General features: G+C 48.4%; 1 protein-coding gene across 2 annotated transcripts in view; it reads right to left on the bottom strand.

The window, feature by feature from the left end:
- The window catches only part of ACLY (ATP citrate lyase), a 35,453-nt gene that overhangs the window by 9,811 nt on the left and 5,359 nt on the right, over positions 1-20,283 (bottom strand). The window contains exons 6-19 of one of the 2 annotated variants that reach the window (XM_016215083.2): positions 19,258-19,388; positions 18,336-18,454; positions 17,323-17,459; positions 16,570-16,631; positions 14,834-14,951; positions 12,816-12,970; positions 12,244-12,334; positions 11,146-11,175; positions 8,492-8,633; positions 8,052-8,220; positions 6,101-6,205; positions 5,124-5,320; positions 3,261-3,342; positions 2,497-2,607 (exon numbers count right to left, since the gene is read on the bottom strand). In XM_016215083.2, coding sequence (XP_016070569.1) covers positions 2,497-2,607; positions 3,261-3,342; positions 5,124-5,320; positions 6,101-6,205; positions 8,052-8,220; positions 8,492-8,633; positions 11,146-11,175; positions 12,244-12,334; positions 12,816-12,970; positions 14,834-14,951; positions 16,570-16,631; positions 17,323-17,459; positions 18,336-18,454; positions 19,258-19,388 — 1,649 coding nt within the window. The remainder of the gene's footprint in view (positions 1-2,496; positions 2,608-3,260; positions 3,343-5,123; positions 5,321-6,100; positions 6,206-8,051; positions 8,221-8,491; positions 8,634-11,145; positions 11,176-12,243; positions 12,335-12,815; positions 12,971-14,833; positions 14,952-16,569; positions 16,632-17,322; positions 17,460-18,335; positions 18,455-19,257; positions 19,389-20,283) is intronic. The other variant, XM_016215084.2, reaches the window with a different exon arrangement.

Raw genomic sequence — 20,283 nt, 5'->3', positions numbered from 1 at the left:
GAGGTAAAATATAAATCCAATGGAACAGAGATGACTGATTGTGGGGAGCAAGCGAGAGGGAAGAGAAAACCAAAGTCTCTGATGAAGCAATGAGGAAAATCAGTGAACTCAGTGAAACCTCTGGTACAAATCCTGACTTGGGGAGGCGGGAAGAGCGGGGTTGGTCATAATCATACCTAACCTGTTTAAATAACATTTACTATATCCAGGCACTTCTCTAAGAGCTGTGCTTATTTAATCTTTCAGTAGCTATGGCTGTTTTCTATAAAAAAGAGGCCGTGGAAGCACAGAGGAGTAAAGTAACTTGCCCAAGGTCACACACGCAATATGTGGTGGCATTTGAACCCAGGCAATTTGGCCTCTGATTGTGCTCTTAACCACCAAATATAATAAAAGGTGCCTTAAGTGTGTTGAAAAGGTTAGCAACCGCTACTGTGGTTAGCAACACATGCCTTAAAACATGGGTTTCCAATACATTCTTTGTAGGTCTTAATCTGCATGAGTGAATGGGATGGGAAGAAGAGATTCTGCATTCAAATGATCTTAGAAAATGCTGGGTTTGAGGACGTTAAAACAAGTTTCTTTAACTCAGAGATGTCTTAAAAGTAAAACAAAGAATGTTGAAAGGGAGATAGATTATATTGCATGTTCATAGTTTAAAAAGTTCCTTTGCTTTTCTGTTTATTTCATTTGTTTTGTGGACCACTGCTATAGGACCAATGTTTTGTGGAACATACTCCTGAAAAATGCCACCTTACCAACAGCCCCCCTCTCTACTCCCTTTCCTCAGTTCTTAATTCAGTTTTTCCCAAGGAGCTGTCTCAGTGTGCCAACAAGTAGAGATTTATCTAATCTCCTCTATAGGGTGGAAAGTTCTGGAAGGTCATGTGAATTCAAACGTCACCCATTTGCTATGTAGTCACTGCACTCTTTTACATAAAGTTTAAAAAGTTAATTAAAAAACAAAACCAAAACACCTCCTGAGGACCTCCCTACCCATGAGGTGGTGATGAGGGCCCAGCCAGAAACAGAAAAGCAAGGTGCTCGCCCTCTTGGAGGCGTCCTCAGCAGAGTGGGGCGAGGAGGCGGGGGGCAGCAATGCAAAGCTGGTTTAGAGAAACAGTGGAGGGGGAGGGAGGAATTATGTTTGGTAGTTGGAGTGTGGAGGAGAAAGTGGTCAAGAAGAAAGAAAGTCAGAAACAGCTTCACGGAAAAAGTGAAGAATGGAAAGGAATAGCTGCTAAGACCTGTACGTGCCAGACCTTTACAATTACCTCTTATTTAAGCCACACAACAATCCTCTATCACTCCTTTTACAGCTCAGTGAACTGAGGTACAGAGAAGCTAAATGACTTGCCCATGCCACAAGATCCATCGAGATCTGATTCTAAAGCCTGTGAAAGTAGAGCTCACCCCTGAAGGATGGGCAGGATTCCATTACCCACTCACACACTCCCATTTTATCTACTTGAAAAAATACACACACACAGCTAATACTTATACAAAATGGATAGCATAAATACTTACTGAACTCTGTTCTCTTTTGATTTAACAAATCTTAAACTTTTTCTATATCAATATATCAAAACCCACCTCATGCTTCTCTGGCCTGCCTAGCTTTTTGTTATATGACTGGGATCACACTACATTACATGATGACCCAGTGCCCTCTTGACCAGCACTGAGGTTGTTTCCATATTCTGCCATTACAGCATTGCAGTGAATCCTTGCACACATACTCTGAAGTATTTTTGCATGCATGCCCATAAGGGAAATTTGTAGATATGGAACTCCTGGTTCAAAGGAGAAGTGTACTCTACAACTGGACAAATATTGCAACTTTGAGGTGGACTGGAATCTGAAGGGAAGAGGCAAGCATTCTAGGGAGAAAAAATTGTGATGCAGGCTTACTGGTAGGAAGAACTGAGGGTTTAAGCACAGGGATTATCACTGATGCAGGAAGCCTTGAAGGCCAGGTTTTATCTTCTTATATACACAACATGAGGACAAGGCCTCACACTCAGAGCCTGCTATCATATGCTGAACTTATTATATGCTGCCAGGATGTTCACTTACATTACATCACACCACACATGCCAAACCTTTCCTCCTATGGCCTCTCCCCACACAGAACTTCTCGCAGTGCCCCTTCCCAACTCTGCACCAAGAATGGGTCCTCTGTCTCCCCAGCCTCCCTTCTGCTCAGTCAACTTCTCAATGAAGCCTTCTCAACTCCTCCAGACAGCAGGTTGCTCCCACTCCAGTTAGGGACTCTGAAACTTATTCTCGCCTTAATCCACTGATGAGTTTGTCTCCTCCAACTGGATTTAAGCGCCTAGAGAGCAGGGCCCTGGCTAGACCTTGCAGTAACCAAGCAAGTAATGAATGTGTATCAAAGGCACTAGCTGCTTACAAGATTACCAGACAGTTCACCTCAAAGACCCCATCTCTTGGCTTCCTGACTCCCCACCCAGGAGTGATCTGAACCTGCCATACCTCAGAGGAGAACATAGTGGCACAGGTCCCGATGCACCAGCAGACCACGGGCTTGGTGAGGCGGCCCTCCTTGATGCCCTGGCAGATCTTGTACTCCTCAGTGCCCCCTATCTGCCAAGGAACAGGGAACAAGAAAAAGCCTGTGAGTTGAAGGCACCCATTCTGAACTGCTCCAAGAGCAGCACTGTAGCAGGAAAATCTGTCCCAAATCAGGCAGGAACCAGTCTCAACTTGGCTAGAAAATGAGGGGACATGGCCTTGGTGCAAACAGCCTGGAAGATTGAGAGTTGCAGGGAAGAACTGTAAAGGGGCAGTGAGTATCCTAGGTGAATCCCTGGGACTCCTCCTTTCTAACCTACAGGTAAGATGATTTAGGACCAGATCTATCGGAGGCAAAACCAGGGGATGGGATGGGATTATAGGACTCTCCCAAACTTAAAAAAAAAACCAAAAAAATCACACATTTTACTCTTTACTCCAGCTATCCACTGCCCACCAGGTAGATACTGTGGCTAGCAGTGCAAAGCCTCTCCTTTATTGGCACTAAAATGTCTTCTGCAAACAAGAGGCAAGAACTTCTTTTTTCTGGAAAAATACAGCAGTGATAAAAGTGACAACCCCTAGGCCCCAAAGTCTAAGGAGTGAGGTTATCAGGGACTGTCACCTTAAATTATATATGCCCAAAATGCATGAGTTTTTAAAAAACTGGTATCATATATAACTTTAGCAATCAGAAAAATTAAAAAGATTTTCCTTTAACTCACCTCTCCAAGAACCACAATCATTTTGACTCCTGGAGTGTCCTGGTAACGTAACACATGATCCATAAATGTGGAGCCGGGGTACCTGGTGAGAGCAGGGAGGGCACATGGGATCAGGAGGCAGCTTAGGGAGGTATGTGTTCAGGTGTGCACGTGTGGGAAGAACGCTACTGGTGTTTTGTGGGTGTTGGATACCCACGGAGGGTCCACAGATGCCTTAGGAGTAATGGGGGTTAATTGGGAGAGGGAGTAAATGAAGCATAAGGAAAGGGAAGGAAGAGAAGTTAATAAGCCCAGAAGGTTCGCTTGCTGGTAAGAGATACCTGGAGAGCACATGTGGTGGTTTTAAAATATGGCCACAAATTCTTTTAAAAAGGTGGCACCTCATCCCCCTCCTCTCGAACATGGGCTGGACTTAATGATTAGTTTCTAACGAACAAAACATGGCAAAAATGATTCTACGATATTGATTCTCGAGGCTGGGTTATAAAAATAATAGCCTTTTCTGGCTCTCTCTTGAATTGCTCCCTCTGAGGGAAGCCCCACACCAAGTCCTCAGCACAGTAAGCAGCCTGCGGAGAGGCCACAGAGAAGAGCCACCTTGCCGGCCACCTGGATGAGCCCCCGCCAGTCTCAGGCCCCCCTTCAGCTGACTGCAACCCTGAGGATAAATGTTTAGCCAGACCCCCGAGGAACTGGGCAGGAGTCCTTCCTTACCCAGGTGTTCCATCTGAAATGACGAGTGGGAGTCAGGGAGACTGACAAGGTGACTCATCTCCCAACAGCCTTTGGTTCTGAGCCAATATATACATTATACTCTACCCCTAGTTCCCGACACAGAGCTCTTACAATCCTTGTGATCTCCGGAGTGATAGGAGCATCTTTTGTTCTAGTGTTTGATCTTTGACCCCAGTTCCTGACACTGGGCTCCTAAAACCTTTTGATTTCCTGAGTAATGGGGGTGATAGACGCTCCTAAATCCTTTGGAAGTTCCCATGTTATAGAAGTATCTTCTGTTCTAATGAGGCAATTCTTGGTGGGCTCCTACATAGCTTCCTGAATGGCGGCTGGTCACCCGAAAAGACCAGGCCATGATTAGAAGCTTGGAACTATCAGCCCCACTCCCCATCCTCCAAAGAAGGGAGAGGGGATGGAGACTGAGTTAATAATCAATCATACCTACATGATGAAGCTGCCACAAAAATCCTGAAATATGGGAACTGGATCTTCTGGGTTGGTGGCTAGAAATCTGAGTGTCGCAACAATAGAGAATAAAGCAATAGTTTTTCCTTTCACTAGTTAGCTACAATGAACACTTACTGAGCACTTACTAAGTGCCAGCCCCTTTGTTAGCCACTTTATAGAGTATGACCTCATTTAATCCTCCCACTGATTCCATGAAGTAGGCACTAGCATTTTACCCACTAATATGTAAGGGTGATGAAGGTCTTGGGGGGTGGGCAAGGCAGTAAGTAACCTGTCTAGGATGCCCCTCTGGTAAACAGGGAAACTGGGATTTGAACCCCTTTGGTCCGATTTTAGTATTGGCCCTGCTAACCACAGCACTCTGCTGCCTCCCAATGGCCACCTCAGATAATAAATAGAACTACCTCGCAGACCAAAACCCCTTTTGAAACACCTTTCCCTGTTTTCTGATTTTTATGTTCATGTTAGTCCTAACATAAAAGTGGAGATGCCCCATTTTATGGACTTAAGATAACATTCCCACCTGGAACTAAGATAATATTAAATGTCAACTGTAACTCAAAAAACAAACAAGATAAAAAAAGAAGAAACATTGCTATATGCCAGGAACCCAGCAGCAGGGAGCAGTATGAGAGGTCCCCATAGTCCCTAGCTGATCACCTGTCCCCGCCAATGGCCACACCCTCATAGACGCCATCTGTAGTCCGAGAGATGATATTGTTGAGCTCATTGGACATGCCCCCAGAACGAGAGACATAGGCCACGCTGCCTGGGCGGTACAGCTTGGAGGCCAGGATGTTGTCCAGCATCCCGCCTGTATTCCCGATCTTAAAGCACCCGGGCTTGATGCCTCCGACCTGGAGGGGCAGAAACAGCAGTCAGGGAGGAAGGGTGAGCTCCTGGTTCACCACAGAGCTGAGGAATCACCAAGCCCAGTATTACCGGCCCATCATCCCACTCTGACCAGACTGGTGAGGAAATGGCCAGGAGAGCTAACACCTGCACATTGGGTTTCCTGCTTAAGAATCTCTTCTCTTCCTCAAGAGACGTTATGCAGGAAAAAAGTGAGCCTTATTTGTAAAACATGGCTTCCTACTGATAGGTATATTCAGGGTTAAGTCACCTCCTTTGCTCTAGAAAAGCGACCACACCCAGTAAAGGGGTATAACACAGGTGTGTACCTCTGTTCAAACACACCCACTGCCTAAAGATAAAAGGTCCCTTTGTCTTAGCTTCACATAAACTTTAATGTAACAATTAAGTAAAAACAACAAAAAAGCATTCACAGAACAATTTCTACTTCTATGAAGGCCTTTACCTTTAGGTCAAAAATAAAGCCCCCGGGTAGACTGTCCTTGGTTTACATTTAAAGGAATAACCAAAGGCTAGGATGGCTGTATGCGCACGCACTTAAAGCAAGAGTCCTCTCATTAGCCCCTGGCAACGACAAAGGTGGCACGGACTGGAGAGCCCTTTAAAAAATTAACTGGAAACGGACAGACCGACTTTCAAAAGGTACTTCCTAAATCATTTCAACTTAGGAGGAAGACAGAAGAGTCAACAAGTGAGTTTCCTGAGGGCCCAGAACTCTGTAAGATAGCCTGGAACTTAAAAGGCTTTCTGGAAGGGACTCTCACAGTGGCAGGTCCAATGATGGTCACACCCTTCTGGTCGGCCTTCTTGATCAGCTTCCTTGTGAGGGCCTCAGGGATACCTTCAGCTATAATGGCAATGGTCCGGATCTGGAGGATGAGAACAGTCCTTCCCCATTAACTTTTTGCCTCGGATGAGACAAAGAGGCAGCAACCTCCCATGAACTCACCTCCCATGTCCCCTTCCAGGCTCTAAGGACAAAGTAATATTAATAGCATGCACCGCTTCTCCCCACAGGTCTCTGTTCCTATCCTGATCATGCCAATCCTCCCCCAAAAAGAGAGGTGTGGACACCCAAAACTGATCTCCATAGTTAACACCACAGTGATTCAGTAACCAAACAGGAGCAAATGTTTCTAAAAAACCTGCTACAGTCAAAGCTGCAATATTCTCTACCATCCAAAAATTCACAAGACTCAGACACCTGTTCCCTACCTCCTCATAAAGCAGCTATCTATGACTTTCTCCAATGTGCCCTCTGAGTCTCTGACTCTCTGTCCTCACAGGTCAGGGCCAGTATGTGACAGAAGCAAGCTGCTTCCACACTGGGATCAGAATGTGGGCTGGGGAGAAAGCCAGAGGAAGTGGGGGGTGGGCGGGAAAGATCAAGAACCATCTCTGATTCTAGTCTGGGGGCCAGCAAACTGTTCTATAAAGAGCCAAATAGTATTTTAGGCTTTGCTGATCATGTGGTTTCTGTGGTAACTAAACTTTGCCTTTGTAGCACGAAAACAGCCATGGCTAATATATAAATGAATGGGCATAGCTATGTTCCAATAAAACTTTATTTACAAGAACAGGTGGAGGGCTGGATTTGGCCCTTGAGCTGCAGTTTGACAATCTCTGATCTAGACTAATAACCTAGCTGATTTTTACCAACTGTGCTTTCATTCTTGCTGCATCTAGACATCCAAACAAATTTATCTTCTCTAGTCATACACTGAACCAAGCCAATCTGGGGTCAGACAATAATTCTGAGCAAATGAATCAGTATCTTATTCTATCAGGGGGTCTTACAAATCAGTAACAAAGAAGACAGACAACTCAATAGAAAAAAGGGAGAGGTCAAGTCATACACTAAAAATGGCCAATAAATGTTTTTAAAAGCTCATCTTACTTAATAACCAAAGGTATGCAAATTAAATAGGATGCCTATTAACTTGTCAAATATGTTTTTAAAATCCAAACATTTAGTGTTGACAAGGGAATGAGAAACACGCATTCTCAAACTCCTGATGGGAGTTTACATCAGCACAACTTTTCTGGAGGGCACCTGGGCAGGATGGAACAAAAGCTTTAAAATCTGTTCATTCTGATGCAGCAGTTTGACTTCTAGTCATTTACTCTGGGGAAATAATTACGGATATATACAAATGTTACTCTAAGATGCTCATTACCAGACTTGACAAAGCAAAGCTGAGGCTACCAATGAATATGTATTGCTGTGGAAAGAGTAACTGAAGAAAACAGATTATAAAATAGTCCTGTAAAATATCATTCCACTTGGTCAAATCCAGGAAAAGGTGTGGACAAGGGTGTACCCAAACACAGCAGCTGTGTTTCTGGGGAACGGGACTTGGAAGTATTTATTTTCTCCTTTTATTTATCAGTATTTATATTTTTTCTATAATATGTAATGACTTTATAAGAAAGGAAGTCCTTTTGATTCTGTTTCTACAGCCAGGCTTAGATAGCAGAGAGAGGATCTGGTGGGGGCAGGTAACCCTGAACTAACTCTTTGTTGGCCCAGGTGAGCAGCCCACCTGCCCTCGGTTACTACCCTGCCTTCTGAAGATCAAGTGACTCCAACCATTTTCATCCACAACACTGGCCAGTCTAGAGTCCAAGTCCTTTGTCCCAGGTGGTGGTGAGCATGGACACCATTCAGGAGCTGTCCCTACTACCCCCTCCTTCCCCTAGGCCCCAGTGATCTACCTGTGCATAACTCATGGTCTCAACGGTACTGTCATAGGCAGAGCGAAGAGAGGCGAAGTTGATCAGCACGTCTACCTCTGGGTGTTTCTTCATGGCATCAGCCATATTCTTGAAGACAGGGATCAGGATCTCCTTGTGACCCCAGTAAAACTTCTGCTTGTGATCCCCACTGTGAGAAAGGCGGAGAAGGGGTCAGGACAACCTGTCAGGGTTGGGGAGGGGGAAGTCAAGGGGAACAGCTTCATCTAGAAGGTGGAAAGGGTTTCCATCTACCGGAAAAGACCCTCCAGGAATGGTTCGCCCCAGTCTGGGATGGGCAGTCGCTTCCCCAGCGAACAGGAGAATCTAGCTGCTCCCCCAGCTCAATCTTAGTGAGGGAGATTAGATTAGGAAATTCCACTTGGCAGCATCTGCAGCCTCCCTGCAGTGGCATGACTCACGTGAAAGGGTAGACCATGGCGGCCACTGAGGGCTCGTCTCGGGAGCAGACGTAGTCAAAGTCCAGCATGCCTTGCACGGCCCTGGTCTGCATACCCCACACAATGGCCTTGGTATGGCGGCTGAAGAGGGTGGTGCTCTTTCCTGGTGGGCAAAGACACAGCGAGTGCACCCAGAACACACACCCCTGTGAGACCTGCAGGGGCAGGGGTAGGGGCCACCTGCCAGACCCCTCCATGCCCCAAGTCCAGGAGGGTGGCTAATCAGAACCACAAAGGACCATTAAGAGGATGGAATTCTGAGAACTTGGGGAAGAGGTGCCTCAATTTATTCTGGAAAGAGGTTGCAGAAAGTAAAAAGAGCTCAGAAGACCTGCCTGGCTAGTAAACAGTTCAGCAACAAACAGAGAAAGGACTCCCAATGCAAAGAATTCCTACAGGGCCTGCTCAATTTCACAGGAAAGGCACGTATGTAATCAGCCTCCTGCTTATATAAAAATGGGCACTTGATAAATTATTTTTAAAGTCACTGGAAAAATTGTGGTGACTGCAGGATGTTACACAACTCTCCAACAAGTCTTATCACCTCAAAACCGGGACATAAACCACCTCAGGTCAGGATTTGAATCCTCACAATTCTAGGTTGGTGTAGGTCCAATGAAGAGGTTTGCTCAGCCTAATCTCTACCTGAGGTTCCAGCTCTGGCCCTGGCCCAGGCCCTGGCCCAGGCGAGGCGGGGAGCAGCATGCTGGCTATTCCTCTCACCCTCCTCCCTCCGCTAGGTGGCTCTTTCCTGCTCAGAACAATGCTCTTGGATGGGTTCTCTGGCTAGCAGGAAAGGGGTGAGGGGAAAAGAAAGGAACAAAAATAACTGAGGTAGACTCCTCAGCGTTGGAGGGAAAGACCCCTTTACCACCCTGCAGGCAGGTGACCTCACTCTCCCTTCCCTGAAAGTCCTAAGAAAGTAGCCCTCAGGGGAGGTTTTCAGGTCCTGGGGAAAACTGCACCAAGCTCAGTGGCATCTGGCATTAATTAACCTACTGTACTGATGCAGACTTGGCTAACCAAGTTCAAGGCCTGATTAAGTGAATTTAAGAGCTCACTTTCCCAAGGCATATAGGATTCTTATCCCCATACGCCCGCCTCTTCCATCAGAGCCGTAAGCTTCTCATGACACAGGCTCCTGATGTTGCAAATACCCGGGATTTACTGTCACTGGACCCATCTGGGTTCTGATGAGACATGGGATCACAGAACAAGGGAAGCCACCTAATCCAGTACTCTCACTTCCCAGTCCCAGGAAATTGAAGTCCAGAGATGCCAAATGACTGAGATCCTAGGTCATCTAGCATCAGAGCCAGGATTACAGCTTGATTGCGCAAGTGAGGAGGAGATGAGCCCTGCCACTCCCCACCCTCCAGGGAACCCATGTGCACATACACACACCTGTCCATCCAAGAGGCTACAGGAATCAGAACAAAGCCTGGAATCTCTACAAACCCACCTGCACCTCCAGCACGAAAGGGGCAGAACCACAGTGCTCACCTCGAGTACAGAGGAGCCAAAGCCAATGGGGGCAATCCTCAGCCCACCAGCCGCAAGGAGGTCCCAGGGAGAAACCCTGCTCTAGGACTAAGAGCCCCTCCCTAGAACCACTAAGGGGAGGACCCCCCCTGGTACAATCTGTTCTCCCCCTCTCACTTCTCAGCATAGCTAGTGACTGATAGAAAGCATAAATTCCTCCCCTAGGGTGGAAGAGCTCTGAGAAAAGAGTGGCCCCTGCTCTCTGCACAGGGCTCAGCCTGTTCATGTCTTTTAGAAAACAATGGATCTTACCCGATGCATCTAGGGGCTGCATTCCTGGCCTTTCTGGAGGGATATAAGCAACCCTGCCTAGTTATTCCTTCCCTTTCCCTGAGCATGAAAGGGGTCAAATATCATCATAAGATTCCCCTTCCTCAGGGTAAAATCTTCCAGACTATTAATGTAGAGAAGTTAAACAAAGCCCTGATGGTTTAACAGGTGAACCGGTGTGTTCTGTGTGTGAAAATGTCTGTCCTAAACAGTGACCTCATACCAGACAAAGCCCAGACTCCCATCTACTGTACACCTTTCTGGGTTTCTCTCTCTTTCTCTACCCCGTCTTCCACCCAAACCCCAGAGAAATGTGAACTTGTCCCTGGTATTGGGAGCTCTGGGATAAAGTCGGCAGTGGTGAGGCCAAGGTGGGGAAAGTCAGAAATGAAGCCATCATGAGATGTTGATGAGAATTGGGGCAGTTCATGGCTCCCTTCCTCACCCACTGTGCTCTGCCACTTCCCCTTCAGTTTCGATGGCTCCCTCCTTCCCAGTGGGAATCTCCCTCCTCAGCACCACTCCACTCTCCAAGGATGTGGGCCTGGCTCTCTACACCCTCACCCCCTAGTTTGGAGCCAGAGACAGCCACATGGCCAGGAGAGCACTGAGGGGGGTTCTGAACTAAGTAGGAGTGGGAAGGGAGGAGAGTGGACTAGGATTTGGGGGCAGGCCACACCAAGGCAGGGACAATATACCAGACAACACTACAACCCAATGGGGAGGGGGAAACAAAGCAAAGGGTAAGACTGAAACCCACTAACAAGCCACACGCAGATTTGGGCAGGGCAGGGGCGTCCTACCTTGCAGGGATCTTGGACTTGGGACTGAATCTGTCAAAGAAAATGACCAAGGCAACTGAGTGACCTGCTGATGGCTCAAGGCTTTGGAGGGAGAGGGTGGGAACGGGGAAGGGTCCCATGGACAAGCCTGGCAGGGCTGACGCCCTCACCATCTCTAGTCTATTCCGCAATAGACAGAAGTAAAGCCAGCAAAAGAGAAGACAGCAGTGATCAGCAGAGCGATAGCAACAAAGAGCAAAGTACCAAAGGGGGCAGAGAGAAGGGCAGGAGGAACACGAAGGCTTGGTGCATGTGCTGAACACTGAATCTCCCCCAGGGATAGCTGGCCTGGTTCCAGCCTTTTACATCAATCCCTTGTCCCTACAAAGCACAAGATGATTAGGCTGACATGGGTTGGATATATCATTTTGTGCTGTGGGTTTGGGAACTATAGGGCAGTGGCTTCCAACTCTAGTGTCTGGAGCCAGTGTCACTATTTCACAAAATGCCTTATGCATGCTGTCTGTACCAGGAAGAGGGTGCACAGGCCACACCAGCCCAAAAGCTAGTTACTGAATGCTGGTTGCAAGGGCTGGCTGGCTGGCTGGCAGGGATCACACCTTTAATAAATCAGAAGATGGAGAGACAAAGTAGGCAATGTACAGATGGGCTGGTAGACAGAGCATGTTCTTACAGTAGGATCACAGGAAAGGAGGATCTTTGTTGGAGGCCCAAGAGGATGGGGTGGGTGTGAACAACCACTATAGGGGAGCTTGCTCTGCCCTCCACTTAGGAAGAGAGTCTGGGAGACCTACCCACTTCCTAGAACTTTTATAATCCTGTCTCCTTGGCAACCTCCCTGCCCAGCTCACACTTGCCCATGGGAAGTAGGGGATGGAAGAGAAAACAGTGGGAAGTGAGGTGACCCAGGTGCAGCACAGGTCCTCAGCACCAGGAGAGACCACTGGGAAGGCTCAGCACATTGTCACGTCTGTTCCCATCCCACGCATCATGCCCACTCTCACAGCAAAGCCCAAACACCTTCCATCACCTCTACTGGTCCAGTGAGGTTTGGAAAGGGAAGGGGGACAGGGAGGGTCCAAAACCGCTGGGAGTTACCTTGTGGCACAGTGGGCTTAGCCTTCTTTGCAGGTGCCACCTCATCAGCCCTGGACTCAGAAAAAGACGCAGTCCTGCTGGGGGCTGGAGTCTGACATGAGATAAGGAGAGGGAGTGAGAATCATAGGTAGCAGCTAGGAAAAAAAGCCACTGGTCCTTGAGGTAACAAGAGAAATCAGGTAACAAGAACTCAGTACAGCAGTTATTTATAGCTGCTTCTAAAAGCACTAACTACCTTCTGAGACAGGAATTAGTATTGTCTCCATGCTCCAGGTGAGCAAACAGAGGCTCTGAGCAGGTATGATAACTACCAAGGTCCCTCCCTCAGCAGGATTTGAACTCAGGTCTGATTTTAAAACTGCTGGTCTTTCCATTATACTACCTTGACTGGCATGGAAAAAACTGGCAGAGATCCAGAAACCAACCATGTACACCCCCCCCCCCGCATTTCCCCAATATCCCCAAATGGCAAGGGACAGAGGAGAGGCCCCAGGTCCTAGATGGGATAGGGGTGTGAGGGGCCGACAAAGATAGCATGGCAGGCTTTAAGGTGGGGGCTGGCCAGCACCTACCGAAGTGCTCCCACTGGCGTTGAGGAGGAAGTTTGCAGTATGGGCTGCTGTGGGTGGCTGATTGGGGATGGGCCGGTGGCCCAAGGCCATGCCCACAATGGCTGTCATGTGAGTCTCAGTGCCAAACACGTGAATGGGGATCCCAGTGGTCTTCCCTGCAAAGGAGGGAAGAGTCCATCATTCAAGTCTTCAAATAAATGCCCAAGTCCACACAACTCTGGAAAGGTGCATCAGGATCCTGCCTGATGTCTGGCACTTCCTGTGCAAGACCAATTCTCCAGCACATGTCAGTTGTCATATCTTCATCACCAAATCTTTGTAAAGACCACTTGCTGCGAAGAGCAAGAAATAGCTTTGCCGATACTCTCAAGTGAGCACAAGCATCATTAGAGTCTGCACTCCTCCCATTCACAGCCTGGACCCTCGCTCTCCAAACCCCCCGACTTCACACTCTAGCCTCCCTGGCCTGGCCTCTTCCTAAACAGTGGCCCTGCTCCTTCCTCCACATAGAGCTCTCATCCCAGACCTTCACCCAGCTGTTCTCGTCATTCAGCTCAAGTGCGACCTCCTGATGACTTTGACAGCTGCTCTCCTCCACCCCACCCTGCCTGCTTCACCATGTAGAGCACTACCTGACAGCATCTTGTTCCAATGACTGTTTACTTGTTTAATGTCCCAACCGTGACTGAGTGGTATTCACTGTGCTGTCCCAAAGGTTGGGCCCATGGCAGGTACTCATTTTGGGGGGCAATGAGGATTTAGCACTGCTTCAACTGCTTGAGATGGGTTTGGTGGTTGCCATGGACACCGGATTTGGAAAAATGGGAAGATAAAAAGGTTTCGTCTCTCCGCTCACTCACTGAGCACAAGCGTCTTATGCCTGGCACCCCTTTGGCACTTCACGTGAACCCCGGCTCCACACCTAACTGCTCTTGGCAATGGGGGCTGCATTTCACTCAACACAAAAGCTGCTGGTCACACAGAGTTCACGTGTTTTAGGTTCAGGTCAACTTAGGGAGACCTGATTTTAGTCCTGACTGATGAGACGTGGTCTCAGACTTCTTGAAAGCTCTGAGTTTGAAGTCTTATAAACCTGCAGGAGCCACTCAAAATGCAGAAGGGAGAAAGAAAACCAAAATAGATGCCACACCCTTCCTCCCTCAGCTCAGTGAGGGGCAAAGCTCTCCTGTCCTACCAGTTACCAGACCCTTGCCTGCCTATCCCCTACATCCAGGCCACCGGTGTCCAGGACTCTGCCCCAGTCGCCGAAGAGTCCTTTCTGCTTCTATCCTGGCTGCCATTTACCTAAGTCAAATTGTGTCACTCCTCTGGGCAAAGACTCCCCACAGCTGCCAACCCAGGGACGAAGCCAAGTGCCTCCTGGGCACTTGACCTGTAGTAGCCCCACATGCCCGTTCCTGCTGCCTCTCTGCCTCCATCTTCCAACTCCCTGCCCCATCCCCACTGGGCCTGCACACACTGGCACACTCCCACTTCAAGGCCTTGGAACTTGCCTTTCCTTTGCTGATAGTCACACTGACCTGCTTCCTCCTCTCCTCTGGGTCTTTAGCCAAAAGTCACCTTTTCAGTCAGTCAAGCATTCTCTGATCACCCCACTTAAAACTGCTCGTCCCCTCCCCCACACACTATCTCTTCACCCTGCTGTCTTCCTTCATGCACTTAGCATGACCTGACATTACAGTCAATGTTCTCAACTGCACAAGGGCTTGGCTGTCTGTCGTGTGTTGTATGCATGGCTGTAACCACAGTATGTAACCACACTGAGCAGGCATTCCACAAATGTTTGTAAACAAATAGCCAAATGAAAATGCTTTACTGCCCATTCTGAAGTTTAGGACAGATCTATGTGAGGGCAGAAGTGGAAGTAGAAGCAAACTACATATCCAGAGAGGGGAGGGGAGAGCACGGAAGTGTTCACAGACTGACTCCTTCAGGAATCCCAAGGAAGTAGGCCTCGGACACTCAGGGTGGAAGGGAGAGAAAAGTCCCCATCTTACCAACTTCTCCCATCACCCGTAAGCCTTCCTGATAGTTGGGGCCACCTCTTCGGACAAAGATCGTGACCTCATGCTCCTTCAGGGGGCCCTGGTAATCTCGAATAGCTCTCACGATGCCCTGGAAGCACAAAGGGATGAAGAGACATGTGGCTAAAAATAAGGAGCCATAATCAATTATTTATAACCATGATAAACAAACACACCAGGGTGTATATAACAAGGGCTGTTCCTCATGAAGTATGGCAGGGCCCACTAGTCAAGAATTTTACATGTGTGGACTGGGCTATGCATAAGCTACCCAAAGGCATAGGGCATGAGATCATTTGTAAAGATGCTGTGGTAAGAATCTGGATTATCTGGGAGTAACACCTCTCAATGCATGGGTGCTGGGCTTCTAACATCAGCAAGACTTTGCTGGTTTCTCTCTCGTCCTAGCTACAGTCATTCTAGTTATCTTATTGCAATTAGGGGGTGGGGAGGGTGAATTTATGCTGAGTTCCTACACAAGAGTTATCAGAGGTGAGGTGGCATAGCCTATTTAAATGTCAATGTCTTGCCCTGGCCGGGTGGCTCAGTTGATAGGAGCATCGTCCTGTACGCCAAAATTTTGGACAGGGCACATACTAGGTTGTGGGTTCAATCCCTGGTTGGGGAGAGTACGTGAGGCAACTGTTCGACGTTTCTCTATCACACCGATGTTTCTTTCTCTCTCTCTTCCTTCCTCTCTCTAAACATATCCTCAGGTGAAGAATAAAAAATAAAAATAAAAAGTCAATGTTCTACAAAAGCTTCTTCAAGAGACTTAGGGGAACAGCCCTTGCAGTGGGAAACAAGAGAGAATATATAGGTATGTACCAATTTTGTCTCTCTAGGCAGAGGCCTAGTATACTGAGTCAGGAGTCTAATTTCTGTCACCCAAGGCTTTGCACACAGTGCCTGCACTAGACCTAACCACCCTTATCACCAGTGCTGCCTTTATTATGGGACTTCTAAGAAGTCAAAACAAAGTTGTTGAGATTGACCTGTTTCAGATTTGTCTGCTGAGTCAGGTCCAATTAGGGACATCCTGTTTTAGGAAGGACTGATGAGGCCTGGTCCTCCACTTCTTGAGAGCTCAGACTTTCAAGGTTGACATTTTTTTATTCATTATTGCAAAGCCTATATCAAAGTGCCAAATGGGGCACATCCTTCTGAATAGTTTCAGTGGGCATCTGACAGTGTGGGATAATAAAAGGCCTCCCGCGGTGGCTGCCTTGAAGGAAACGGCTCGAGACACTTTAGCTGTGTCGTCCTTGTTGACTGAGAGTCACATTTTAAAACTGTGTGCCCACGGCCCTGACCTATGCACAGGGACCCAGGCTGATGGCCTACTGGCTGGATGAGCAGATATCCCAGGTCATCAAAACACTTTCTTCATTCTGATCTTTTGGAGAAGGGGCTGATGACTGAAAGACGAAAGACTAGGAGTTGCCGAGTTTCACAATGGAGGTTTGAAAATGATGGGAGAATTACAGCCCAGTGAGTGCCAGCTGTTTGCCCAGAGACACAGCTTCAGATCCAGATCTGACCCAGTGTCTTCTGCATCTGCATCAGGAATCCTGGGGCAAGAGTCTCTATCTGGATGGGCAGTTCATGGGAACTTGCTTCTGTCTTAATACTCACTTGTGAGAACCTCCCCTTTCCTGATTCCCCCAAACTCGTATTCCCCAGAAACTGCAGTCACTGTGGCTGGTTACCTTGAATGTGGCAGCCACATTGGTGAAGTTTGCAATGCTGCCTCCGATGATGAGGATCTTACCTGGGTTTGGAGTAAGAGAGAAGTCAAAAAGGGTTAGAAAAGTAGACTTGAGCATCTTACCAGAAAGCAAACTGAGTTCTCTCCTCTGAGTGAGGGTCCCCAGCTATTAGGAGGTATCAGTGTAGAGGTGTGTTAGGGTGGGGGGAGGCTTGTCTCCTGATAACTGTCAGCTTTATCAGCTCCACTCCTCCATCACCTACACCCCCCAAGAGGTGGTTAAACCACAGAATCTAGACCGCCACCCAGAAATCCAGCTTGGTTTCTGGATACACCTGGTGGGAATCTTGCTCTATCTGGCTTCAGGGTAGAGTAACTGATATGGGTAGTCCCCGACACTGAGAACAGGTGGTAAAGGGAAGCTGGAATGGTATAGTTGGGTAATAAATGTCTAAATGGACACTAAAAACTGAGTTTATAGCAGTCTTGAGAGAGAATGCACCTCGCCCCTCCCTTGCACTCTGCTCATAGGGCTTTAAGTACATGTGTCACCCACCTCCTTATCGTCTCAGAGACCCTCATCTGATAGAGGCTGTCACTGCCCACTGCACAGTCAGGGAAACTGGGGTCCAGAAGTTAAATGACTAGCTCTGATTGCAAAGGGCCAGGACCACAACCTCAGTGCCTCCTAGCCCAAAGCTGTCCCCTCTGTAGCATGGTGGGCTGCCCTGAGGAACGAGGATGTGTGTCTCACCATTTGGATGCTTCTCGCGGGTCATGAGGGAGAGGATCGTCTTGGCATAGTCATAGGTCTGCTGCTCGCTGGGGGCACCAGAGTACTCCCCATAGTTCGCCAGCTCATTGACACCCCCTAGATCACAGATGGTATCACTGCCAGGGAGACAAGGAAGTCAGTGCTGGCTCAAACTCTAGCAGTGAGGGTGGCAGCCTGGTGACTGGGAGGACACACAGATGCCCCTGAAGTCCTGAAGTCAGATTATGAAACTGACCTCTCAGACTTCAGACCCTCAAGCCCCACAAGTGACACTTGAGGGTTAACAGTGCTGCATCAGGCTCTCCCAAGCGGTGCACTTTGCCAGCTGTGGGCCACCATGAGGCCCTGGACTGACAACGGTAAGTGAAATGAACAAAGAGCACCTCCCAACACAAAGAAAAAATGCACATTCCAGGAGTTCCTGCCAGGATGCCCAATGGAGAAGGAAAACTGCTGTAACCAGAGGAAAGCCCAGTCAAGCACAGAAGGGGGTGTGGCCGATCACAGGCTTACAAAAGAGCAAATGTCTACTGGGCTTCAAGTGAAAAACCACCAATCATCACCAAGGGTGTACACTAGGATCCCAATATTTCTATGAAGGGTAAAAGTATGCATACTTCCACAGGAAGGACACACAGCACCGGGTTTACCCTGGTGACCTGGTAGGGGGAGGGGTCACAGCAACAGTCACTTTCTGGTTCATTTTCTATATTTGTTGTTCTCTCAAGTCAGATTATGAAACGGACCTCTCAGACCTTGGACCCTCAAGCCCCACAAGTGACACGTGTAGGTCACTAATTTCAAGAACTGAACTAATAACATTAACTTATTTTGAAGTAAACAGGAAGGCACATGGACTCCTCTGGCAGGCCCCATAATTCTTGCTCTGCACCAAAGTAAGAAACTAGAGACCCCCATAGGTGAAGCAGCTTGCACCAGGCCATGCACAGGTGGACCCAACTGGCATCTCCTTCAGCAGCCCCCTCAGTCACCTGTACACGACAGAGGCACCACCTCCAGCCACCATGGTCCAGATCCTCCCTTTGGGGTTCAGCAAGGTCAGCTTCAGGCTTGCACCACTTTTGGCATCCAGGTCTGCAATGTAGGCTTCCTAGGAACCAGACAACAACAGGTAGGCCCTGAAGACACCCCCTTCACCAAGGTCCTAAATCCCAGGACTCCTCCCCTTCCCTTTCTCTAGAAACACATGAAGAGGTTCTCAATTGCCTTAACAAGGCCAGGAAAAAGGGATTGTATGGGGCCCTATGTGGCTGGGACAAAATATGTTGTCTTCAAGGACCAAAACCAACCATCGCCACTGCCACCACCTGGGGATAAATTTCCCAATTCCTTTCTCTCCAACTTCAAGTCCTTGGCTCTCTGCCCAAGTCTCAAGCCTTGCTATGTCACTGTTTCTACAACGGACCCCACTCCCAGCATCTGCAGCTTAGCTCACAGGACCCTCTCCCCTCCCCAGGCCCACCTCTTCTCCCAACCCGCCTCTTCCCTTGGCCTGGGTTACGTCATGCCATGCAGGCCTGATTCCGCGGTGAGGACCTCACAGAGGATGAAGTGGAAAGGAGCAAGAAAATTCTCAGCAAGTAGCAGAGAGAACTACCTTCCTGACAGGATTAGGGGGAGCCATTCAGAAGGATGGAGAAGCAACAAATCAAGTTAAGAGCCCAGGAGGTTGATTGCGAGAGAAATTTAAAAGGATTTCTGGCTGGGATTCAGAGGCTTGGCTCACTCCCACCTTCTACCCCCTTTGGAGTTTTAAAAAAATTAAATGGTTCTCAACCTTCCTTTCCCTGCCAAATATACAGCCCACTATGGGGCCAAATGCACATCTGAGATTAGTCACCGTCCCCCTTCTTGCCCCCATCACTCTTCATCTCCTCCCCAAAGCAGCCTTACCTCTGGATAAGCCTCACGCCCAAAGGGGGGAGGGAACTCTATATCACCCCACTTCACTTTGCAGATGTAGTCTGCAGTGGCATCCACCTTGGCCGCCAAGTCAAGCACATAGACGCCATCTTTGGTGACAACTGTGAGAAAAGCAGAGGCAATCAGACACTGGCCCCAGGCAGAGGTGACCACCAACCTCCAAACCCCTCCACAGACTTCCCCACATACCACTCCCACAGGGTCCAGGTCCTGCCCAGGCCTAATGACTTCCTCACTCAGCAATAAATCAAAATAACTCTTATGGAGGCACAGCTTTCCCCCATCAAAGGAAAAACAAATCCTAGACGACCAGTTCCCCCTAACCTATAGGTAATTTGATAGGAAAGCCTGTTTTAGTTGCTATGGCAATTTTTAAACATTTTCATAAAATGCTACACAATGTACTTTAAATCTAACCATTCACCTATCCATGGCCCTGCTATTAAAAAAATGTTTAAAGGTACAGGTTGCTGTCAGAAGAACCCTAGGTATGCACATATGTATGTGCATTTGGGTTTCTGCAGTCTGGCTAGGGGAAGCCTCATTGTCGGGGGGAGAAGGGGCAGCTGCTGCTGGGAAGCTGTGGGGGCACACTGGGACCCCAGCCAGCAGGGTTCATTTATTGCCGCCTCACTGGACATCTATCTTTCCTTTCCCCCAGGGCCATTTAGCTAATTAAGTTAGCACAGAACCATCTGGTCCATTAGAGGGACTGCACGCCCAGCTGGATCTGGAATCAGGACTTTGCCCTCAGAAGCCCTGGCCAGAGTCAGATCACACCACCTGCCGCCTTCCCCGCCTGAGAGGCTTGGGCCAAGGCTTCCTGGTCTTGGGGATCAATGATTGACCAACTCCCAGAGGGAGAGGCCCGGGGGGCTCTAAGGGCACAGAGAGGAAAGAAGGGCCTAAAGGATCAGACCAGTGCAAGGTAGCACTGCTCGCTGCTGGGCAAACAGCCTAACCTACTGGCAGAAACAGCCACAGAGCACACAGTCA

The sequence above is a fragment of the Miniopterus natalensis genome, chromosome 17, assembly GCF_054644295.1.
Source record: "Miniopterus natalensis isolate mMinNat1 chromosome 17, mMinNat1.hap1, whole genome shotgun sequence".
In the NCBI taxonomy this organism is placed as follows: Eukaryota; Metazoa; Chordata; class Mammalia; order Chiroptera; family Miniopteridae; genus Miniopterus; species Miniopterus natalensis.
Note: the sequence above shows the minus strand (reverse complement) of the source record. Positions and strands in the feature narration are given on the sequence as shown.